Source organism: Cervus canadensis, chromosome 24 (assembly GCF_019320065.1).
Source record: "Cervus canadensis isolate Bull #8, Minnesota chromosome 24, ASM1932006v1, whole genome shotgun sequence".
In the NCBI taxonomy this organism is placed as follows: Eukaryota; Metazoa; Chordata; class Mammalia; order Artiodactyla; family Cervidae; genus Cervus; species Cervus canadensis.
The window spans coordinates 52,553,056-52,576,196 of NC_057409.1; the positions used below are offsets into that span (position 1 = coordinate 52,553,056).

The 23,141-nt window shown below is 34.8% G+C and overlaps 1 protein-coding gene across 1 annotated transcript in view; it reads left to right on the forward strand.

Annotated features, from left to right (window-relative positions):
• Nucleotides 1-23,141, forward strand: part of TMEFF2 (transmembrane protein with EGF like and two follistatin like domains 2) — a 284,169-nt gene that overhangs the window by 10,108 nt on the left and 250,920 nt on the right. The window contains exons 3-4 of the mRNA XM_043445865.1: nt 1,391-1,520; nt 7,786-7,812. Coding sequence (XP_043301800.1) covers nt 1,391-1,520; nt 7,786-7,812 — 157 coding nt within the window. The remainder of the gene's footprint in view (nt 1-1,390; nt 1,521-7,785; nt 7,813-23,141) is intronic.

Sequence of the window (23,141 nt, forward strand, 5' to 3'; positions counted from 1 at the left end):
AAAATTATATTTAAGTTTTTCAATAACAGATGCAAAGTCAGACTCAAAAAACTTTCATTTCAGAGAACATTGTGTTATATCATTTAAAAAATGGTTCGAATCTATTATTTCATAAAGGCAAAGGGTAAGAGCTAAATGGTTGATTGGGAAAGGAAGTACAGCTATGTTAAGAAAATAGAGTGAGAAAATGAACCTCAGGTTTATCATCAGGTTATAACCGTGTTTAAAATTTGCTTTTTTTGCGTAAAAATCCTTGAGTTGAATTTAACTTTTGAGATATTTTTGGAAATATTATTATAAAAATTAAAACACTAGCTATTTTGCTAAATCATTGGTTTGCTTTATATGTTATGAATTAGCAGATCAAAAATCCAAGTATTTTAATAAGAAGTAGAAAACAGAAAAGCATTTTCACATGCATGTATATGCATGATTTCCCTTACTGTACTTAATTTCTGGCATGGGTATTTATAAATAATTGTTTTGATCATTACATTTGTTATAATTAAACAATGTAGCCCATCAGTAGTAGTAATCATGAGATAATCATATCACTGGCGTAATTAGCAGGTATAGAACACAGCCAAGTATCTCTAAGGCCTTACAGTGTGATTATGCTGTAATGAGTATACCCTGTAGGTTGCCTGATTACCATTATAGAATGTGTACATTTTTGGAAGGAAGTTGTTTTAAAATGAACTTTTCATTTTATGAAATACACATTAATTCTCATACTTTTGAATAGTCAATCAAGTTAGCATATGGTTCAGTAGTTGGCTTTTTTTCTGTATTACATAGTCTGTTGTTTCTTTCTACACTGTATCTCTGTCAATATCCAATGATATAAAGATATATGAACCTTTAATTAGTAACTCAGATGTCTTATCCAAATATTTAGGAATTTGTAAAGATTCAAATTCAACAGAGGAACAACATACTGAAGAGTAACTGAGTTCTTTGGCATTTCAGCTATATACTTCTGCTCCAACAACAGATAGACACTATTTTTGAATATCTAGAATGTCATAACATGTTCTCATTTTTTCCACCAAGCCAGATGGGCCATATATCAGAAAAAAAAAAGTTAATAATATTGATAGTTTTATTGTTATATCTTTGTATTATTTCTTGTCCTATCACTTTCTTGGCTTTTCCTGATTTAGAAGCTGAGTTTCCCCCATCTGAATCAGATGACCAGTTGACTTACTGGACATTGCTTTTGTATGTCTTTGAATGATATTCTTACAAGGTCAAAGACTTGCTGGATACAATGGGGATCACTGAAAATGAAGACAAGTGCTTTATTTTGTAAATGATGATTTCTATTCAAGATGTCAGAGGCATGTAGACTCCAGTACTAACCACAGGCTTACATCTGTGTCCTCCCCAGTGCAACAATGACTATGTGCCTGTGTGTGGTTCCAATGGGGAGAGCTATCAGAATGAGTGTTATCTGCGGCAGGCCGCGTGCAAACAGCAGAGTGAGATACTGGTGGTGTCTGAAGGATCGTGTGCCACAGGTTTGTATCTCATCCTGATGACTCCCGAAAACCTTTGGAATGGATGCTGAATCCAAAAACCATGTCTTGCTTTTCCTGTTATGTCTGTTTATTATTATCCAGATAAATAATTCGACTATATATTGGCTAGACAAGCCTCTTATACTTTTGTACCAAGCATGCATTATTCCTATTGTATGTCTCTTTACATTTCAAGTTATTTCTGGAAGAAAGATAAATCTACCATAAGGATATTGGTAGATTTTAATACATATATTATTTAATGAAGTACAGACAGTTGAATAACAATTAAAAATCTAGATTGACTGCTTAGCTGCCAAATATATATAAAGTAATCTATGCAGGAATAAATTTTGTTTGTTTGATTGTTTGTAACAATAGGATTGTTTTCTGGAGGACAGGCAGATTGCAGATTTGGATTTGAAGGTTAAGATGTGCCTAATCTTAGCAGCTCTACAAAATGCTGTAGAGCAGCATTACATTGAACAGATTACACTGAAGAATATATTGGCGATGAACATGACTTCTAAAGACATCTGTCCTTTCTAGAACCACTAGTGAGCCTGGGATCCCACAAAACTTTTCAGTTATACTGTACCAAGAATGCTCTAAAGAAAGTAAGGACAAAAAGCACCTTCATGTGCTCTTTAGTTTTTCAGATTTTCCTTCTGCGTACAATGGTTATTAGAGCTGAATAAAAACAAGAAGAGAAAAAAGAAGAATAAAGCCCAACTTGATAAACCAGTGCTATAAAACGAAGCTGAATTTTCAGGTTAGGCCTGACATTAAAATCACATATATTAAAGAAACTTTAGTATCCCTTGAAATTTGTTCCTAATGGCAAATAAGCATCTTTCTGTGAGTCATAATTTCAGAGGAATTTGATGATATAACATATTTAAGAAAAATAATAATGATATATTATTATTATAATTAAAATGATACATCCTTTTTTCTTCAAAAAAAGAAATATAGAATAATGTCAAGAAAGGTCTGTTTTATCGAAAATCCCCTCTTAGATAACACTATGGAATTATATTAAAGATCATGTGTGTGATGGCTGGAGCAGAGTGGTAAATGAGCAGAGACAGTCTCATATTCTTTAAAAAAGATTATCTTAGACCTATTGATGGTTAGTAGTTGATAATATTGTTCCAATTTGCACTGGTAATTACCAAAGTTTCGAAGAATTAGCAGAAGAGAAAGGTATCTTTCCTTATGAACAATGACGTAGGCTCTTTGGTTCTGGTTTTTAAGTAGCTTTTCTCCTATTTGATTCTTTGTCTGACAATGTGGATGTCCTTCCTGCAAGGATGATTGGGAGGCAAGTTGGACTGGTGCACCATTTTCTTGTTTGCTGGAGCTAATAGATCATTGCCGCTTGGACCATCTTTCTCAGTAAGAAAAGAGGAGGGCCAGCATGCTACTCTTATAGTAAGCATGGGGAAAATAGAAAGACAAGGAGCAAACTAATTATAAAAAATCAATCCATCATAGCTACTGAAAAATGACACTTTAGGACAAATGGAATAGGAAAAAAAGGAACCTCTGACTCTCAGAACCAGGAATGATGTAGGCAAATACTAGAGTACTAAGGAATGGATTTACTCATTCAAAACCATATAGGATATCTGTCTGTCTCTGACAATAGGCAATGAAGATCACTGGGTAGTCATAATAAGCAGTCATGGAGTTATGGTTTGATTAACAATGTTGGATAGCAAAAGTCTCTGTTTGCTTACTTGCCAACCTCCAAGTTTTTGTCAGAACATGCAATCACATTCTTTTGATTCATTCAGTTATTCTAGTCCCTAATTTATTGGTTATACTATGAAAATACTTAACCACATTTAATCACAATTGAGTAACCTGTCCCTAGCTTGTTAACAGACTTAAATTTCTACAGGATTTAATTAGTAAGTTGGTCTTGCTGAATCATCTTCCATTGACTTGTAAATCTAAAAGAGTTTTGATCTGAATAATGATGGAGGGACCAAAGTAATTTTGGTCTGACTAAATAAATTGGAGTTCTGACTTTTGATCTAAAAGAGATTCTTATTTTCTTCATAGATTTTGCATTTTTTAATGCTGTTTGACATTGAATGGAGATGGCAAGTTGTGATTTCTAAGAATAAAAGGCAGTAGAAGATTTATATTGATACTAAAATATAAAAATACAAACATAAAACTTGTATTAAAAATAACATTATATTTATTACATTACATTGAATTTACAAATCATTTTTTGTCTGGAAAATGGTTTCCTATTGAGCAGTCTGCTCAATAGCCTCACTGTCAGTTTCCCTTTTTTGCCTTATAAGACATGTTTTGACTGAGAGTCTAGATTCAGGTCCAATAACATGGCTTCTTTTCTTAGGTTTCCCTTTCATTAATAAGGCTTTATTAGGCTACTTGTCTCTGATTTGCCAAGATGAATCATTTTGTAGCAAAGAACCGTTAAAGCTTCCCATCATGATTTTATGATGAAGTCTTGACTTGTTGTTGTTCACTTGCTGAGTCGTGTCTGATTCCTCGTGGTGATTCCTTGCAGCACTCCAGGCTTCCCTATCCTTCACTATCTCCCAGAGTCTGCTCAGACTCAGAGTCCATTGAGTCAGTGATGCCATCGAACCATCTCATCCTCTGTCAATCCCCGTCTCTTCCTTGCCCTCAATCTTTCCCAGAATTAGAGTCTTTTCCACTGAGTCAGCCCTTCACATCAGGTGGCCAAAGTACTGGAGCTTGAGCTTTAGCATCAGTCCTTCCAATGAATATTCAGGACTGATTTCCTTTAGGATTGACTGGTTGGATCTTCTTGCTATCCACGTGACTCTCAAGAGTCCTCTCCAGCATCACAGTTTGAAAGCATCAATTCTTCGGTACTAAGCCTTCTTTATGGTCCAACTCTCACATCTGTAAATGACTACTGGAAAAATCATAACTTTGACTATATGACCTTTTGTTGGCAGAGTGATGTCTCTGCTTTTTAATACACTAAGTTTGTCATAGCTTTTCTTCCAAGGAGCAAGCGTCTTTTAATTTTGTGGATGTAGTCACCATATGCAGTGAATTTGGAGCCCAAGAAAATAAAGTCTGTCACTGTTTCCATTGTTTCTCCATCTATTTGCCATTGCCATGAAGTGATGGGACTGGGTGCCATGATCCTGGTTTTTTTTTTTTTTTTTTAATGTTGAGTTTTAAGCCAGCTTTTTCACTCTTCTCTTTCACTTTCATCAAGAGGCTCTTTAGTTCCTCTTCACTTTCTGCCATTAGAGTGGTATCATCTGTTTATCTGAGGTTATTGATATTTCTCCCAGCAGTCTTGGGTCCAGCTTGTGAGTCATCTAGCCTGGCGTTTCACATGATACACTTTGTGTAGAAGTTAAATAAGCAAGGTGACAATATACAGCTTTGACATACTCCTTTCCCAATTTAGAACCAGTTTATTGTTCTATGTCTGTTTTCAGCTGTTGCTTTTTGACCTGCATACAGGTTTTGCAGGAGGCAAGTAAGTGGTCTGGTATTCCCATCTCTTGAAGAATTTTTTAGTTTGTTGTGATCCACATAGTTAAAGACTTTAGTCTAGTCTATGAAGCAGAAGTAGATGTTTTTTTTCTGGAATCCCCTTGCTTTTTCTCTGACCCAGCAGATGTTGGCAATTTGACCTCTGGTTCCTCTGACTTTTCAAAATCCAGCGTGTACATCTGGAAGTTCTTGGTTTATGTGCTGTTGGAGCCTAACTTTAAGGATTTTGAGCATTACTTTGCTAGCATGTGAAATGAATGCAATTGTATGGTAGTTTGAGCATTCTTTGGAATTGCCTTTCTTTGGGGTTAGATTGAAAACTGACCTGTTCCAGTCCTCTGGCCACTCCTGAGTTTTGCAAATTTACTGACATATTGAGTGCATCACTCTAACAGCATCATCTTTTAGGATTTGAAATAGCTCAGCTGGAATTCCGTCACCTTCACTAACTTTGTTTGTAGTAATGTTTCCTAAGGCCCACTTGACTTCACTTAAGGCCATGACTTAAGTGACCATTTTTTTTCAGTCTATTCCTCTGTCTTCACTAGCTACTTAATTTGGCTCAAATCAAACACAAGTGTTCTTAAGAATCATGCCCCTTGAATTTTTAGAACATACATGGGTAATACAAGCCAAAATACTACTGCCATTTTTCTCCAGCTATATGTGTTTAATAGAAAACATAGATGAATAGGCAAGATATTCACTCAAAATTTTAGTTATTATGTTCCAGACACAGTGATAAACATTTTAAATGTGCCATTGTGCAGTTGTCCTCAAAGTAGTCCAGTAGGATAGACATTACCCATTGATTAGAGGACCAATAAGCTTAGATTGGTTGACTAATATTCCTAATATTATCTGATGAGTATGTTTGGAGTTTGGAATCCATAAGCTTTTATGCATTTCCTCTTAGGTGTATATAAGTGTAGGGAGCTGAACAAGACATGGTTCTTGATTTAAAGATGTTTACACTCTTAGTGGGAAAGAATAAAGAAGCTATATACATGCAACTAAAACAAAGGTAGAATGTATAAATGCTACAATAATACAACCTGTTATTAACTTCTGATGATTTTATAAGTAATTTTATAACTTAAGCTTTCAAATTAATTCAAATAAAGTCAATTAAAATTCTAGCTGTGAAAAGATACAAAAAGTAGACTTGACCAACTTTGACCATTCAAGCACTGTCCCGTCCAAAAGTGATTGCTTTGTGATTTAGGACTCAGTTCAGTTGACAGGACTATTTTCCTGCTATTGAGATGAATGCATCAGCCTTTTTTCCTCTGTTCTCTTAAACCAGTCAAATTGAATAATTAAAATCCTTATTTGAGTCTACTTTTACCAAGAATGGTTTTAATTATGAAATTTTTTTTACCAATTAACTTGCCTTTAAGGGAAAGATAGCCTGACCCAAAGAGTTGCTCCTTAGTCATGTAAGCAGTTAATGACTTGAGGTTTTGATTTAATAAAATGTTAAATCTTATGAATATGTTAGTCTGGGTATCCACCAAGGCTGACAATTCAAACTGCTGTTCCTTCATGACAATGCTAATGTCTAACATAATGACAAGGAGAATTATTGGCGAGGCATTCATTCTTCCCTGTGTCAGTCTTCTATAGATTTTCATACATCATGCCTCTTTCTATGAGTGCTTTTCAATAAAGTGTCATTGAGGCAAACAAGTAGAAGTACTATTTTATTTTAATTGGTCTAAAACAACAAACACAGATTCATAGACATGGCATTTGATACGGCTCTTGAACTCTGGCTGAGATTTCAATGTAAAATGAAGGCCAGTCAGACAAAGAATACCAGTATTAGTCTACCAGTATTAGTCTTATTTCCCATTATTAGCATTAAAAGTACATAGCCAAATGTATTTAGAATGGAAAGAAGTGGGGATGCAGAAGGAAGGTGATGTCTCCACTTAACAGGTAAAAGCAAATGGAGACTCCATGGTTTTGACTCCAACTAAGAAATTGAGTGTTTCTGGGAAATGAGTTGTCAGAAATTGACAACTTTCCCAAGTTGTAATTATGTGAGAGGGAGGGGAAAGGACTGGAGAAAAAGAAGGGCAGAGAGAGGTTATTGTCTTCTCTGCCAACATCACCTAGGATATAGCCAATTTTAATCACAAAGGCAAACCTGAAGCTCACCCTTCTCTGGATTTGAAAAACAATAGATGCTGTTGGATACAGATAGACTCATTCAGAGTTGTGGTTTTTGGAAAACGTATTAGCTCTTATATAAAAAGATATTCATCTTTAAACTTTTTCCCTTTGTAATGCAATGTACAAGAATATAAGCCTTAATTATGAGTATTCGCTGTCAAGTCTTAGACTACTTAATTTCTAAATCTCACTGATTGTTATAAGTATCTTGTTTTTAATTTTTTTGTTAATGGCACCATAATCATCTTGACTAAAATAAAAATGAGAATTTTTACATAGTCAAGTTTGAGAATTAATTCCAAAGCTGGATAATACATTGTTCATGAAATCTAAGATGAAAATAATAGAGAATTTATTTTATAAGCTATATTATAGATATTAAATTATATTGATATGAATGTTTTTCAAATTAAATATTAGTAATTGTTCAATTATATTAATATATAATGGAGAAAGTATCTATTTTAAATTTATTTTATTTTGAATTTAATTTAAAAGTTCATAAGTATTCTTTGAATATGTTTTTTAAGCTAAAACAAATTACTTCCTCTTTTCCTCCCAGATGCAGGATCAGGATCTGGAGATGGAGGTAGGAGTTGCCTTTTTATATATTGAAAGATTTACATGTGGATGTTACTTGTGGATATTTACTTATGTATTTGTCATTACATATATCTAAGATGAATTCACATTTTGCATTTTAGGAAAGGGAAAACTAAAAACAAAATCATTCTTCTTATTGAGTAAATGTGTATACCATGTAAATTATTTGATATATTTATGAATCATACTTAAGAACTTTTTCTATCTAATATTCCTATTCATTTATGCCTTTGTGTTTGAATTAATTTTGAGATAAACCTGCATAACTGAACTTCATAATAAGGCTCCAAGCATATTTGTCAGGACAGAATACTCATAGAAAATCATTTAAATATTGTCTTTTTAAAATACATAATGACAAGGTATTGATACTAATACATACATAGCTATTATGTAAACAGGAACATAATTACCAAATTAATAGTTTGAAACTGAAGGAGCTTTAGTTTATTAAAGAAAAATAAAAAAGATAAAGAAACTGTAAGCCAGTGAAAATAAGATAATGTCTTTACTTCTTTGATTAATCTATAGTTATTTTTACTAACACAAGATATATGTTTTCATGATTTAGTTGTGTGTTTAAAGAAGTATATAAGAGGCAGAAACTTTCAAAATTTTATATGATATACTTATTGCCAAATAATATTTTACTTATGGATTGAACCCTCACTGTAAATTTCCCAAAATGCTTTTCCAGTTGAAATTCAAACAAAATTCTATCTTTATTTACAACAAGAAAAAATAGAAACAACTAAATATAATTTCAACAAGAATACTGAAAAGAGAATGAATAAAAACATAAACATTCTCTCAGGATCTTGATTAAGTTATATAAAATGATTAAATGCATGTTTCTATTAAACCTTATTTTTTAATGAAGAATTTGATAAAAGATGAGGAAAGAAGGTGTTGGAGTCAGGAAAGTCAAATTTTACTGCTTACCTTATCTGGTTTGGGCAACAAGTTAGAGATTTATCAAGTCAAAGGCGTAACTAGTTCAAATAAGCAACACCCAGAGAGTAAAATTAGAGCAGCATATTGGAGCACAGTTTTTTTTCATAAAGACTGAAATTGAATAGGAGTCATGATTCAGTACCATGAGAGTATGAATTTATTTCCATATCACATGACATTAGACAGTCATTTGATATTGAGATAATCTTACTGTTTCTAAGAAATTATTTTTTCCTCTGGCTGATTAATACAATGTTCCTAAGAAAGCTTCCCTGCAAGTTTTGGAAAGATGAGCTTCTAAGATCAAGCAAACTTTAAAGAGAAAAAGGAAAAAAGTTTTTTGAGTAGATATTTCACTATCAGACTATTAAGAAATCCATTTCACTATCAGACTATTAAGAAATCCATCAGTTTGTTAAAATGTCAATTTTGGAAGGGAGCAGTTCTATGAAAAATTCTGCATTATTTACTGGCTACTTAGTTTTATGTGTAGGCTACTTAATTTGAAAGATATTATATTGTTTCAACTGTTCCACTCTTCACACATCTTATTAATTTTTTTGGCATCTTAAAAAAAAAACAGAATTATTTTCATTGCTCCTTTTGTTAAAGCATCATGGTATACTTTTTTCTAATTGAGTCTTTTCCTCATATCATACATCATTTCATCATTGTTTTCAATAATAAGGTGTAGTGGGTGTATCAGATACTAGTTGCCAGTTTTTCCTTCATTGTATTTAGCACATGCAATTGACAGTAAAGTCAACCTCACTTTTCCTTGTTGAATTCTAGACTGAAATATTTTCATTATTTTTTCCTGTGATCTGTATAAGGGGATTTTTTTTAAGGAAATCACTTTAATTTCATGAATAAGACATTTATAACTTAAATTTCATATATTCGTTGCACACTATATTCCTTTGTTTTTTCTCCTTTTAAAAAATTTCTCTTCCTTTCAATTATATGTGCTTTATATTAACTTGGAGGAAAAGTAAACAAAACAACTTCTTAAGACATAATTGCTTTGAAAAGAAAATAAAAGCATATAACCCATTTAATTCTGAGCTGTATTCTTCATAAAGAGTTGTTTTTCTGAAAGTTGTGGTAAATGAGTATTACTCCTAGCTGTTTGTTTTGTTTTTAGTCAGAGACTCAATAATTTTTGTTTTGTTTTGTTTTTACTTGAATTTATTTTTTCTAGTCTATGTGTTCTTTGCTCTGAAATACTAATGGTTTTAATTTTCCATATTTTTTAACTTTAGTACAAAATTATAAAAAACTTAATAACTAGAACCTAAAAGCATAGTTTAGAGTGACCTGCACAATTCTAGTTCACATATTGATTGGATTATATGGAAAATATATTTGACTTGCTACCTCTGCTATATAAAGGATGGACTTGCTCTGTATTCTGATGGAGTTCCTATTACCAAGATATCTAGAAAAGCCAGAATCAGTTCCCTTTGAATTAACCAGAAGTGATTGAATTACCTATGATTGATTAATCCAACAGTCCTAGTTAGTGACTGTCCTAACCAGTCTCTATAGGATATATTCTCAATAACATGTATTTGGTTAATAATCAGGATATCTTTGCAAGCACTTTGGATAGTTAATGGTTATTTTTCTAATTTCTTTTAACAAAAGTTAATATACTTCCCAAATGTAGTGCATTGATCTGAATAGTGAAGTGAACAATTTTATTTGGAAAACACATATGTGTGACTATCATAAATTATATGGTTAAATCAAATCCAAATCCAAAACACTTTATAATACATAAGGTTTTACTTTATTAGATTGTCCTACATTCTTAAACAAATAAATATTAGCATTGAATGTTAGACCTGATTTTTTTTTAAAATTAAGTTTAACGTATTTGCACAAGGATGTATCTATCATTTATTGCACTTGAGGAAACATTTCTACAGTATAAAAGGGATCTAAATGTTTCATAAAATTTATGCTAACTTGTTTTTGTATGTTTTATAGAAGGTTTAACTATCTTTAACTATTGATCTATTTATTTATTAAGGAAATATTAATATAAAGAATAATCTTGTGTTATTAGTTTTGAGTGAAACACCAACTGTTTATGGAATTCTCTGTTTTCAAGCAAAAACGTTTAGTTGAAAAGGCATCTTCACCAAATAACCTTTTGGATAGACTCATACTTGAAAAAACAATTCAGGTTAAACTATAATTAGCTATATATGTGTCTGATAGAAAGGTAATATGTAGTAAAGTGTGGACAAAATTCCAAAGAATTTCAGAAAGTAGTAAAAAGAAAGGGGTTGGTGTGTTTCAAGTACTTATATATATGAAGATAATGTTGTAAATAAGAAAACGGGTGTGTGTAGGAGGGATAATAACATCTTCTCCACCCACGGACTTCCTTAAGCAACAAACACAGCAGTGTGAAAGAAGTATTAAAGGAGCCTCTTCTCAAAATCTAGGGCTGTGTGAGTGGCTAAGGGATAATTTTTAACACCTGCTCTTATGTCAGAGTCTTTCAGTCATATTATAAGATAAGACCACGAATATTTTCCATTAAGCTTAACATATATTTCTGGATTAACTAGACTTCTGACAGATTCCTAAAAACAAAAACAAGTCCTGAAAAAAAAAGTATATTTTAGCAATTAAAAGAATGATAAACATATTATCCTGCTAGAAGTCTGGAAGAATTCATGATTAAATTTTAATAACATCTTATGGGAAGTTGTATGATAATGTCTATAGAAACAAAATGTCTCTAAGACATACAACATGGATGCAATGGGTATATTTTTAATTCATGAGGTAAAATGAAGCTCTGGGGCTTCATACAACTTATACAATTATATAGTTTTAAGAGATTTATTTAATAATTTAATCAAGAGCTTAATGTCAGATATGTACGGCAACATATCAAATTAAATTTATATCTATTAGTTGTATGAAGTCTGATTTTTATTTTAATAATCCAGATAATGGCTATTATGATGACTTTAATGCACAAAATAAGTTATGCTGTGTTTTATTTAATGCAAAATTGTCCTATGCAGATTATCTTTGTATAATTTTACTTGGATATACATAATTAAGACATTTATTTTATATATACTTTAGCTAGAAAAAGAAATATTTACATCACAGCTAAATGTAGACCCTAGGCTGTTTCTGATTATGTATATTGCTAAAAACCAGAAAACAGTATTGTAACAAGTTTGAGAACTGAAAAGTTATTTTTAAGCAATTTATAGATTTCTAATGTGGATTTGATGATATTCAGGAATTACGCTGAATTGAACAAGCCTCCTATCAGCTGGAGACCATGACAAGGTTTCTGGAGCTCTAAAGCTGAATATGACACAGTTCTTTATACTCAAGGAGATTTACATGTAAATTCTTTTCTTAGCACGCAATGGGAAAATTATGATTCTAATTATCAAAAGAGAAATAATCCCCTGTAGAAATAAAATGTTAAGTGCACTATAAATAACAAGGAACTGAATGTTCATTCCATAAAATATTCTTATATCAGGGTAAGTAATTTTTCTTCCACTTTGCTATATCAGTTCACTTTCTTGATCTCAGTCTGTACCTCTCCACCTTACTGTCACAGTCGAGTTCTGGCAGAAACAGTGTGCCTCACCGTGTGTTTTCTCTCCTGGGTACACGTTACAGCCAAGGTCTGACAGGCATTGGTTGTCAGCAACCTCATCGGAAATACTGATTAGCTGAAAAATTCTACCATGTACGCAAAGTGTGAGATTTTTCCCTGGCAATACACACAAGGAGGAAGCAGAAACTGCTCTTGCTTTTGCTGTTCTACACCTAAGAGCTGCTGTTCTGCCTGGAGATGAGTTTATAGACATCTGAACCATAGACGAAATACATCTCAGGTTTTCATGGAGCAGAATCCATTTTGCTTCCTCTGCAGCTCAAAGAAAACCAATATTGTGGTGGAGCGATGAAATAGAGGTAGGATGAATGAAGATAATGGATAACGAAAATGGAAAAATAAAACAAGCAAACAAAAGGAGGAAAACAAAGTGAGAATGGAAAATGAAAAGGGAGAACAAGTCTTTGTTACCAACATATCTTCACACATGACTACCATCTTAAAAATAAAAATAACTTTTTTTTTCGAGTAGAATGATAATAATTGACTGAATTTCCAGAGAAGATTGCTTGGGGATGTGAAATGGATACCACAAACATTTTCTTTTTCTGAATCACTTATATAGATTTCTAAAAACCGTATCTAGGAAAGTAAATGTAATCATTATGTACAGTGTGATAGACATGGCTTTGGGCTAAGAATCAGGAGATTTGTATTCTAAATTTTTAATTGGCTTAAAGGCCTATTTGAGTTTACTTGCAAACTCCTTGGAGATTCATTCATTTTATTGGTAAAGGAGAATAGTATCTGCTTATAGGGAAAGATGATTATAATAAACTAATGGAAAAGACTTTGGATTCCAAAAAATGAAATGAAAAGAATTTATATTAATTTTGTTCTTTTTTCCCATTTAAAAATATAATTTCTCTGAAGGGTTTAATTGAAATTTGGATCTTTTAATTAGTAAGTTTTAAGTTCATGGTCTAAAGTATTAATGCTGAGATAATAACAACTCTACAAATCCAATCACAGTTTTCAGTATTTAGAGGGGATAGCTAGCTTTGCACTTTTTGAAGGGGAGCGAAATCATAGTTTTGATATTGGAGAAACTGCAGTTCTATATGACAGGTAAGAAATAGGGAACAATTTTTTAAAAATTCAAAGCTGTTCAGTTCAGTTCAGTTGCTCAGTCATGTCCAACTCTTTGTGACCCCATGGACTGCAGCACGCCAGGCCTCCCTGTCCATCACCAACTCCCTGAGCTTACTCAAACTCATGTCCATTGAGGTGGTGATGCCATCCAACCATCTCATCCTCGGTCGTCCACTTCTCCTCCTGCCTTCAACCTTTCCCAGCTTCAGGGTCTTTTCCAATGAGTCAGATCTTCACATCAGGTGGCCAAAGTATTGGAGCTTCAGCTTTAGCATCAGTCCTTCCAATGAATATTCAGGACTGATTTCCTTTAGAATGGACTGGTTGGATCTCCTTGCTCTCAAGAGTCTTCTCCAAGACCACAGTTCAAAAGCATTCATTCTTCAGCACTCAGCTTTCTCTATAGTCCAACTCTCACATCCATACATGACTACTGGAAAAAACATAGCATTGACTAGACAGACCTTTGTCAGCAAAGCAATGTCTCTGCTTTTTAATTTGCTGGCTAGCTTGGTCATAGCTTTTCTTCCAAGGAGCAAGTGTCATTTAATTTAATGGCTGCAGTCACCATCTGCAGTGATTTTGGAGCCCAAGAAAATAAAGTCCCTCACTGTTTTCATTCTTTCCCCATCTATTTGCCATGAAGTGATGGGATCAGATGCCATGATCTTTGTTTTATGAAAGTTGAGTTTTAAGCCAGCTTTTTCACTCTCCTCTTTCACTTTTATCAAGAGACTCTTTAGTTCCTCTTCGTTTTCTGCCGTAAGGGTGGTATCATCTTCATATCTAAGGTTATTGATATTTTTCCTGGCAGACTTAATTCCAGCTTGTGCTTCATCCAGCCTGGCATTTCACATGATGTACTCTACATAGAAGCTAAATAAGCAGGGTGAAAATATATAGCTTTGACATAGTCCTTTCCAATTTGGAATGTTTGTTGTTCCATGTCCAGTTCTAATTATTGCTTCTTGACCTGCATAAGATTTCTCAGGAGGTAGGTAAGGTGGTCTGGTATTCCCAGCTCTTTAAGAATTTTCCACAGTTAGATGTGATCTACACAAAGACTGTAGCATAGTCAATAAAGCAGAAGTAGATGTTTTTCTGGAACTCTCTTGCTTTTTCTGTGATCCAATGGATGATCAAAACAGTAAATAATTCTTAAGATTACAATGGCAGTCAGTTGCCTCTCTGTAGAAATCCAAAAAAAAAAAAAAAAAATGGGAGAAGAAGAAATGGGAGGGATTCACAATATGATGGATTTGGTATACTCACAAGGAAGAATTTTCATTAGGATGCTAAGCATTGCAAAGTTTTTCTAAGGGGATTTTAACTTTTAGAAAGAGGTTCTTTTAAAGTAGGTGGAAATACTTTATTATAGTTCTACTGGATACCAGAGCATGAATTAGATCAATCCATAAGGATACCTAACTCAGGTATAATTGTTTGTAAAATGCCCTGTGGTTTATAAAAAGCACTAATTCACTTAATCACAATAGCAACCTTTGGATATGTGGAAGATAATCAGAAAAAAAAAAATAGCATTTTACCCATAATGCCAGCAACAGTATATTATGTTAACTAAGCCAGTCCTTGAATTTCAAGAAGGAAGGAAACTATAGTCTACAACATACCCTACCTCTTGCAGTAGCTGTTTGCAACAACTATATCCAACAGACCCCATATTCTGTTTATATAAATCATAAATCTTATCAACAATCATATGAAATTTTATTATCTCTTCTCCTTACCTCCTTCTTACTCTCATTTTTATTTCTGAAACCATCTATTCTATTCAAAGTGTTAAGTTAGTCAGTTGTGTCCAGCTTTTTGCAACTCCATGAACTTTAGCCCTCCAGGTTCCTCTGTTCATGGAATTCTTCAAGGCAAGAATACTGAAGTGGGCAGCCAATCTTTTCTCCAGGGGATCTTCTCGACCCAGGGATTGAACCCATTTTTCCTGCATTGCTGGCAGATTCTTTACCATCTGAGCCACCAGGGAAGCCCATTCTATTCAGGTAGTACTCAAACCCCTATGGGTTTTTGTGGTGGTCTATCATCAAGTTAATCATACTCATCAATCTATAGTGGTTTGCCATCTATTCTTCTCTATTAATTTTCCCTTCATCACCCATCCCTGGTCCTATTCCTGTTTGAAGTATTCACTCAAAGGTATTTTGTATCCTTTAACTTGGTGGGGGGCTGGAATATGATTGTGTAAGTGATTGTAGGAAGTGGTATTTAAGACTCAGTCTCTGGAAGTGGACTCTGTGGGTTTGGTCCCCATTCCACGACTTACTAGCTATTTGACCACAGACAGGTTACTTACACAATCTATTTTAGTTTCTTCATCCATGATCCTTGCAGGGTTTCCCAAGAAATAGAATCTGAGGTTAGATTTGTACATTCGAGGTTCTCTAGTAAGGCTTTCAGGATCAGCATCAGTAGGAGAGAAGGATGTAGGACTGGGCAGATGGAGTAGGACTGGTGCAGTTTTATTATTATTTTTTCATTTAATTAGTTGGAGGCTAATTACTTTACAATATTGTAGTGGGTTTTGTCATACATTGACATGAATCAGCCATGGAGTTACATGTATTCCCCATCCCGATCCCCCCTCCCACCTCCCTCTCTACCCGATCCCTCTGGGTCTTCCCAGTGCACCAGGCCCGAGCACTTGTCTCATGCATCCAACCTGGGCTGGTGATCTGTTTCACCCTTGATAATGTACATGTTTTGATGCTGTTCGCTCAAAACATCCCACCCTTGCCTTCTCCTACAGAGTCCAAAAGTCTGTTCTGTACATCTGTGTCTCTTTTTCCACTCTGCATATAGGGTTATCATTACCATCTTCCTAAATTCCATATATATACGTTAGTATACTGTATTGGTGTTTATCTTTCTGGCTTACTTCACTCTGCATAATGGGCTCCAGTTTCATCCATCTCATTAGAACTGATTCAAATGAATTCTTTTTAATGGCTGAGTAATATTCCATGGTGTATATGTACCACAGCTTCCTTATCCATTTGTCTGCTGATGGGCATCTAGGTTGCTTCCATGTCCTGGCTATTATAAACAGTGCTGCGATGAACATTGGGGTGCACGTGTCTCTTTCAGACCTGGTTTCCTCGGTGTGTATGCGCAGAAGTGGGATTGCTGGGTCATATGGCAGTTCCAGTTTTTTAAGAAATCTCCACACTGTCATCCATAATGGCTGTACTAGTCTGCATTCCCACCAACAGTATAAGAGGGTTCGCTTTTCTCCACACCCTCTCCAGCATATATTGCTTGTAGACTTTTGGATAGCAGCCATCCTGACTGGCATGTAATGGTACCTCATTGTGGTTTTGATTTGCATTTCTCTGATAATGAGTGATGTGGAGCATCTTTTCATGTGTTTGTTAGCCATCTGTATGTCTTCTTTGGAGAAATGTCTGTTTAGTTCTTTGCCCATTTTTTGATTGGGTCATTTATTTTTCTGGAATTGAGCTGCAGGAGTTGCTTGTATATTTTTGAGATTAATCCTTTGTCTGTTTCTTCATTTGCTATTATTTTCTCCCAATCTGAGGGCTGTCTTTTCACCTTGCTTATAGTTTCCTTTGTTGTGCAAAAGCTTTTAAGTTTCATTAGGTCCCATTTGTTTATTTTTGCTTTTATTTCCAATATTCTGGGAGGTGGGTCATAGAGGATCCTGCTGTGATTTATGTCGGAGAGTGTTTTGCCTATGTTCTCCTCTAGGAGTTTCATAGTTTCTGGTCTTACATTTAGATCTTTAATCCATTTTGAGTTTATTTTTGTGTATGGTGTTAGAAAGTGTTCTAGTTTCATTCTTTTACAAGTGGTTGACCAGTTTTCCCAGCACCACTTGTTAAAGAGGTTGTCTTTTTTCCATTGTATATCCTTGCCTCCTTTGTCAAAGATAAGGTGTCCATAGGTTCGTGGATTTATCTCTGGGCTTTCTATTCTGTTCCATTGATCTATATGTCTGTCTTTGTGCCAGTACCATACTATCTTGATGACTATGGCTTTGTAGTATAGCCTGAAGTCAGGCAGGTTGATTCCTCCAGTTCCATTCTTCTTTCTCAAGATTACTTTGGCTATTTGAGGTTTTTTGGTATTTCCACACAAATTGTGAAATTATTTGTTCTAGTTCTGTGAAAAATACCGTTGGTAGCTCAATAGGGATTGCATTGAATCTATAGATTGCTTTGGGTAGTATAGCCAGTTTGACAATATTGATTCTTCCAATCCATGAACACGGTATGTTTCTCCATCTGTTTGTGTCCTCTTTGATTTTGTTCATCAGTATTTTATAGTTTTCTATGTATAGGTCTTTTGTTTCTTTAGGTAGATATGCTCCTAAGTATTTTATTCTTTTTGTTGCAATGGTGAATGGTATTGTTTCCTTAATTTCTCTGTTTTCTCATTGTTAGTGTATAGGAATGCAAGGGATTTCTGTGTGTTAATTTTACATCCTGCAACTTTACTATATTCATTGATCAGCTCTAGTAATTTTCTGGTAGAGTCTTTAGGGTTTTCTATGTAGAGGATCATGTCATCTGCGAACACCGAGAGTTTCACTTCTTCTTTTCCTATCTGGATTCCTTTTACTTCTTTTTCTGCTCTGATTGCTGTGGCCAAAACTTCCAACACTATGTTGAATAGTAGTGGTGAGAGTGGGCACCCTTGTCTTCTTCCTGATTTCAGGGGAAATGCTTTCAATTTTTCACCATTGAGGGTGATGCTTGCTGTGGGTTTGTCATATATAGCTTTTATTATGTTGAGGTATGTTCCTTCGATTCCTGCTTTCTGGAGAGTTTTAATCATAAATGAGTGTTGAATTTTGTCAAAGGCTTTCTCTGCATCTATTGAGATAATCATATGGTTTTTATCTTTCAATTTGTTAATGTGGTGTATTACATTGATTGATTAAAGAATCCTTGCATTCCTGGGATAAAGCCCACTTGGTCATGATGTATGATTTTCTTAATATGTTGTTGGATTCTGTTTGCTAGAATTTTGTTAATGATTTTTGCATATGTGTTCATCAGTGATATTGGCCTGTAGTTTTCTTTTTTTGTGCAGTTTTAAAAAGCCTCAGCAGGCACCATCAGGAGTTCTCAACATGGGATGGCCCCTCTGAGTTGTACTTAAAATTGGGTTGATGGGGCTGCGCCTTCACATCCCACCATTGATCACTGTTGATGTGGGTGAACCCCAAGGGAGTGTTACCTTGGACCAGGTGGCTCTCTTTAACTACAGGCTAGACCTGGAGAGGGACTCTGTTGTGATCTGTCTGTGTACAACATTCCCAGCAGAGAAGGGGCAACTGTGCATATTGCAGCATGGCATGCTCTATGATCTGTAACATTTAAAACAAGGAACAAAACATAATCCCTGCTCTTGCAGAGCTTATTTCTTGTGAAAAGAGCCAAATAGTAAACAAATAAACAAGAAAAAATATAGATTGTCAGATGGTATGCAGGAGGGGAAAAGTGAGATAAGCAAAGGTGGAAAGTTGCTTATCAGGAAGGCATGGGCAAAGATAAAGAAGTGAAGGCTCAGGATTGAGGCTTGCACATAAGCAAAAGAAGGGCATTCCAGAAGAACTGCAATGCAAAAGCTCTGAAGGTGCATAACCCCAGAAGGTCTCAGATGTTAGTTGGACTGAAGTGAGTGAGAGGATGCTTGAAGATAAGGAAGAGAGTTGGAGGTGAGCCTACAGACCCTCTTGTGGGGTTTGACTCGTCCTGTGAGTGAGTCAAGAGCCATTGAGGGTCTACAGCAAAGAGAATGTTGTGATCTGACTAGTGATTTTACCAGATCTGTGTTGAAAACACAATGTGTTGAAGTCAGGGAAGAATTAGGAAAGACTACTGTAATTAAAAGAAAAAAGATGGGACTTGCCTGGTAGTCCAGTGACTTAGGCTGTGTGTTCCCAATGCAGCAGACCGAGGTTGGATCCTTGGTCAGGGAACTAGATCCCATATGCCACAATTGAAAAAGACCCTGCATGCCAAATAAGTAAACAAATATTTTTAAAAAGAATGAAAATATTTAAAGAAGAAAAAAGATAACGTTTCTTTTACCTGCTTGTCAATGTTCAGGAGTCTGTGATATGTTCTCCACAATGTCTCTTGTCCATTCCAGATGTACCAATCTGCTACCCACCTGAAAGATGTTGTCTGTGGTCCTTTAAGTAGATATCCTACTGTAGATATTGTGCAGTAGCCGAATCAATTTTTTTTTCTCTTAGGGTATTTTCATATTTAGGGTTTTATTTAAGATGTCCTTCTCTTGTTTTGATGCTTGTAAGCAAGCAGAACATTTCAGGCATTAGCAGACAGTATTTAATACATAGGAATCTCTGCATGCTGCAGTGTATGCCAAATTGCATTGACTTTTGTTTCAAATTTGGATTGAAAATATAGCATTTTTTTTAGTGTACTAGATGTACAATATGTATCGTAGCATATGATTTTCAATGTGTACTTAACAAAGAGCAATTTCATTTTCTCTGGTAAATTACACACTTGTTATAGCTTTGGGATTTAAAAAAATCCAGGAATAAATAGAAAACAATATGTTTAAATAATGTTAGCATTCTGGCTCAGTGAGTCAAACCAGAAGAATTATTCCAGTGACTTTCAGTTAGTCAGCTGGTTCTGAAGATAATTTTCATTTTGTATTCCTTGCTGGGATCTCTCTCTGAGAAGAATAAAAGGGGAATTAACTGGATTTTAAGTAAGGTTGAACAGATGATTCCAAGAACTTGTTTAGCAGATGGATCATTTAAATTGGATCTATTCATAATTAAATATTTATTTAATATAAAATAATAAGTACAGTTCTTATAAACTTAAACTTCTACCCCGTTTTCTCTCATTTCCCAGCTGCTTTTCTCACTCCTTAATTTCATAGTTTGACTGATTGGATGGTTGTTCTGAGATTGCCTTCTGATGGGGAAGGCCACAAACAGAAATTCATATTAGTGGAACCAGTTAAAAGGGAACCCATTTCTAGTATGGCCTCTACACAAAATTAATGTACTCTGCATGTATTTGATCCTGGCTAAATTGAGAAATTTTGCATCATCTTGGAAACATTGAATTAGGGTGAGAGTCATTTCAGACACACTCCAGAGACTGTAACCTTAGCAGAAAGCCATGGCCTTTGGCAAGTAGAGTTTCTGACACGCTGATTTAAGCAGTGGTGGTGAATATTTGGTAAAGAGATATGTTGAGCCACATAGTATCATTTCACCTGAACACTTGGAGCTTTCTGATGCAGTTTAAGATCTAATCCTTAAGGATTGGAGAGTTTACAATGGTGAAGATTTTATTAAGTTACTCAAAAGACAACCATAATAGCAGTTTGAATGTGCTCCTCTTTGAAAGTAGTTGTTATTTTTAAATATAATTAAAGAGAAACAACTGGCAGTTTAGAGGAAAAGGGATATTAGTGGCAGTAATTATACTGTATCTTGAACAGTGGGATGATATTAAATGGCTATATTCTGGAAACTCATGTTCTAATTACTTTTGAGGCCCATGCTGCCCAAACAACCAGTTTCAGGCATTGATTCAGAAAACACCCTTGACCTTTCACGAAGAGAGAGCTTCCTTTCACCAAACTCTGCTTTGAAATAGAATATGGCAGAGTTATAAACCCAGTTCAATCCTATAAATCAGAACACCGTGTGCATTTTCTATTGTGAATAGCTCTCAGATTTCTGTGTCCAGACCCTTCACCAACCCCTTATTTCATCCCTCGTCATCTCTTGTCTATAATGTTGAAAAAATGCCTCCTAACATGTCTCCCTTTTTCCAGTCTTGTCCTAAAATTTTTCTTACTTGCACAGTCAGAATGATTTATAGAAAATACTTATCTGAGCATATCATTCCCCTGCCTACAACCCCACAATGGCTGTCCATCATCCTTAGAATAAAAGTCAGTCTCTCCAGTAGGAAGTACAAAGGCCTCCAGAATTGCTCCAGTACCTGCCTCACCATCCTCATCATTAATCTTCTTCACCTCAGAGCTGACAACTCCATTGTACATTTGCACTGAGAGTTCACTGAGACAAACGTCAGTAGGTTTCATGCCTCTTTGCTTTGCTAATGCTCTTCCCTCTTCCTAAAACCTGTCCTGTGCTTTTACCTAAATAGTATTCATCTTCCAAAACTAAATCAAGGATCATATAATATAGGGAGAGTGCTGTAAATCTGCTGATTGGACTAAATGCCATTCTGCTTTGTATCACTAATCTGATTCACTGAAGTAGCATGTTTATGTATGTGCTTACAGCTAATTATTAACACCCTTAGATGCAGACCACCAGGCCATATGCTTAGGAGGATATCATCGAACCTTTGCTCAGCTGAGCTAAGGCTCTAAAACTAACAAAAAAAGTATGCTTAAATTTTGAATTGTTTCTATTCACATTTGGATACTACAGTTTATTTGAAATTCTTAAATAAAAGTTAAATGTGAAGAGTTTCGTATGCTAAAATAACTGTAGAATTATTTTAACTCAATAGAAAAGAACTAAAAAAAACAAAACAACAGAGAGTAAGAGAATGATCCATGCCACCAAGAATAAGACAAGAAGATGATATTCGCAAGCCTAAAACAGCTTCAAAAATATCCAAGACCTAAGGAAATTCAAGGGAATCCAAGAGGAGCCTATCAAAAATATAGGCTACCAGCTTAAGCTCAGAAGCTTTCCTTTTGCATTTCCTTTATTTTTGAAATACAAGGCATCTGATACTATTAATATCAATTTGTTCATTTGTGATTTGCCTCATTCTCCTAAAAGTGGTGTGCAAAGAAAAAAAATTGAAGTTATTTTAGGATTCTAGTTAGTTTACAGGTAATTGAGATAATTTTACCCAATGTGAATACTTTATCCCAGTTCCAAATTACTTATTAAAATACCAAATGACTTTAGCCAGAGAATAAAGTCATTTGGAAATCCATTTGGTACCTTCATTTAGTTTGACATTGAACCAGTGGGGGGAAAATAAAAGACTGTCTTTTCTGAGTTTTCAGGGAATTAAAATGATTACCCCACATAAAATGTACTTTAATCATAGACTAATGCTGCCTGAAGAGTAAAACACTTGATATTAATTTCTTAGAGCTAGAAAAGAAAGAAAGTGAAGTCGCTCAGTTGTGTCCAAGTCTTTGCAACCCCGTGGACTGTAACCTACCAGGCTCCTCTGTCCGTGGGATCTCCAGGCAAAAATACTGGAGTGGGTTGTCATTTCCTTCTCCAGGGGATTTTCCTGACCCAGGGATCAAGCCCAGGACTCCTGCATTGCAGGAAGACTCTTTACCCTCTGAGCCACCAGGGAAACCCAGAGCTAGCAAGTTTCTTCGTTAAATGGAGTAAGAAAGCAGAACTCTTGTGAGCTTCAGCTTTCAGCTTACGAAACATACAATGGTATATGAAGAGGAAAGGGCCTCCTCCGTATGATGCCATGAAGATTTTAGAGGAAATGATTTTAAAGCAAGTCACTGTGCTATCATCAGACTGAAAGTAAAGATCCAGCCAGCAGAATTTCATAGAAGTGGGCCTGGCATGTAGTAGGTGCCTGATA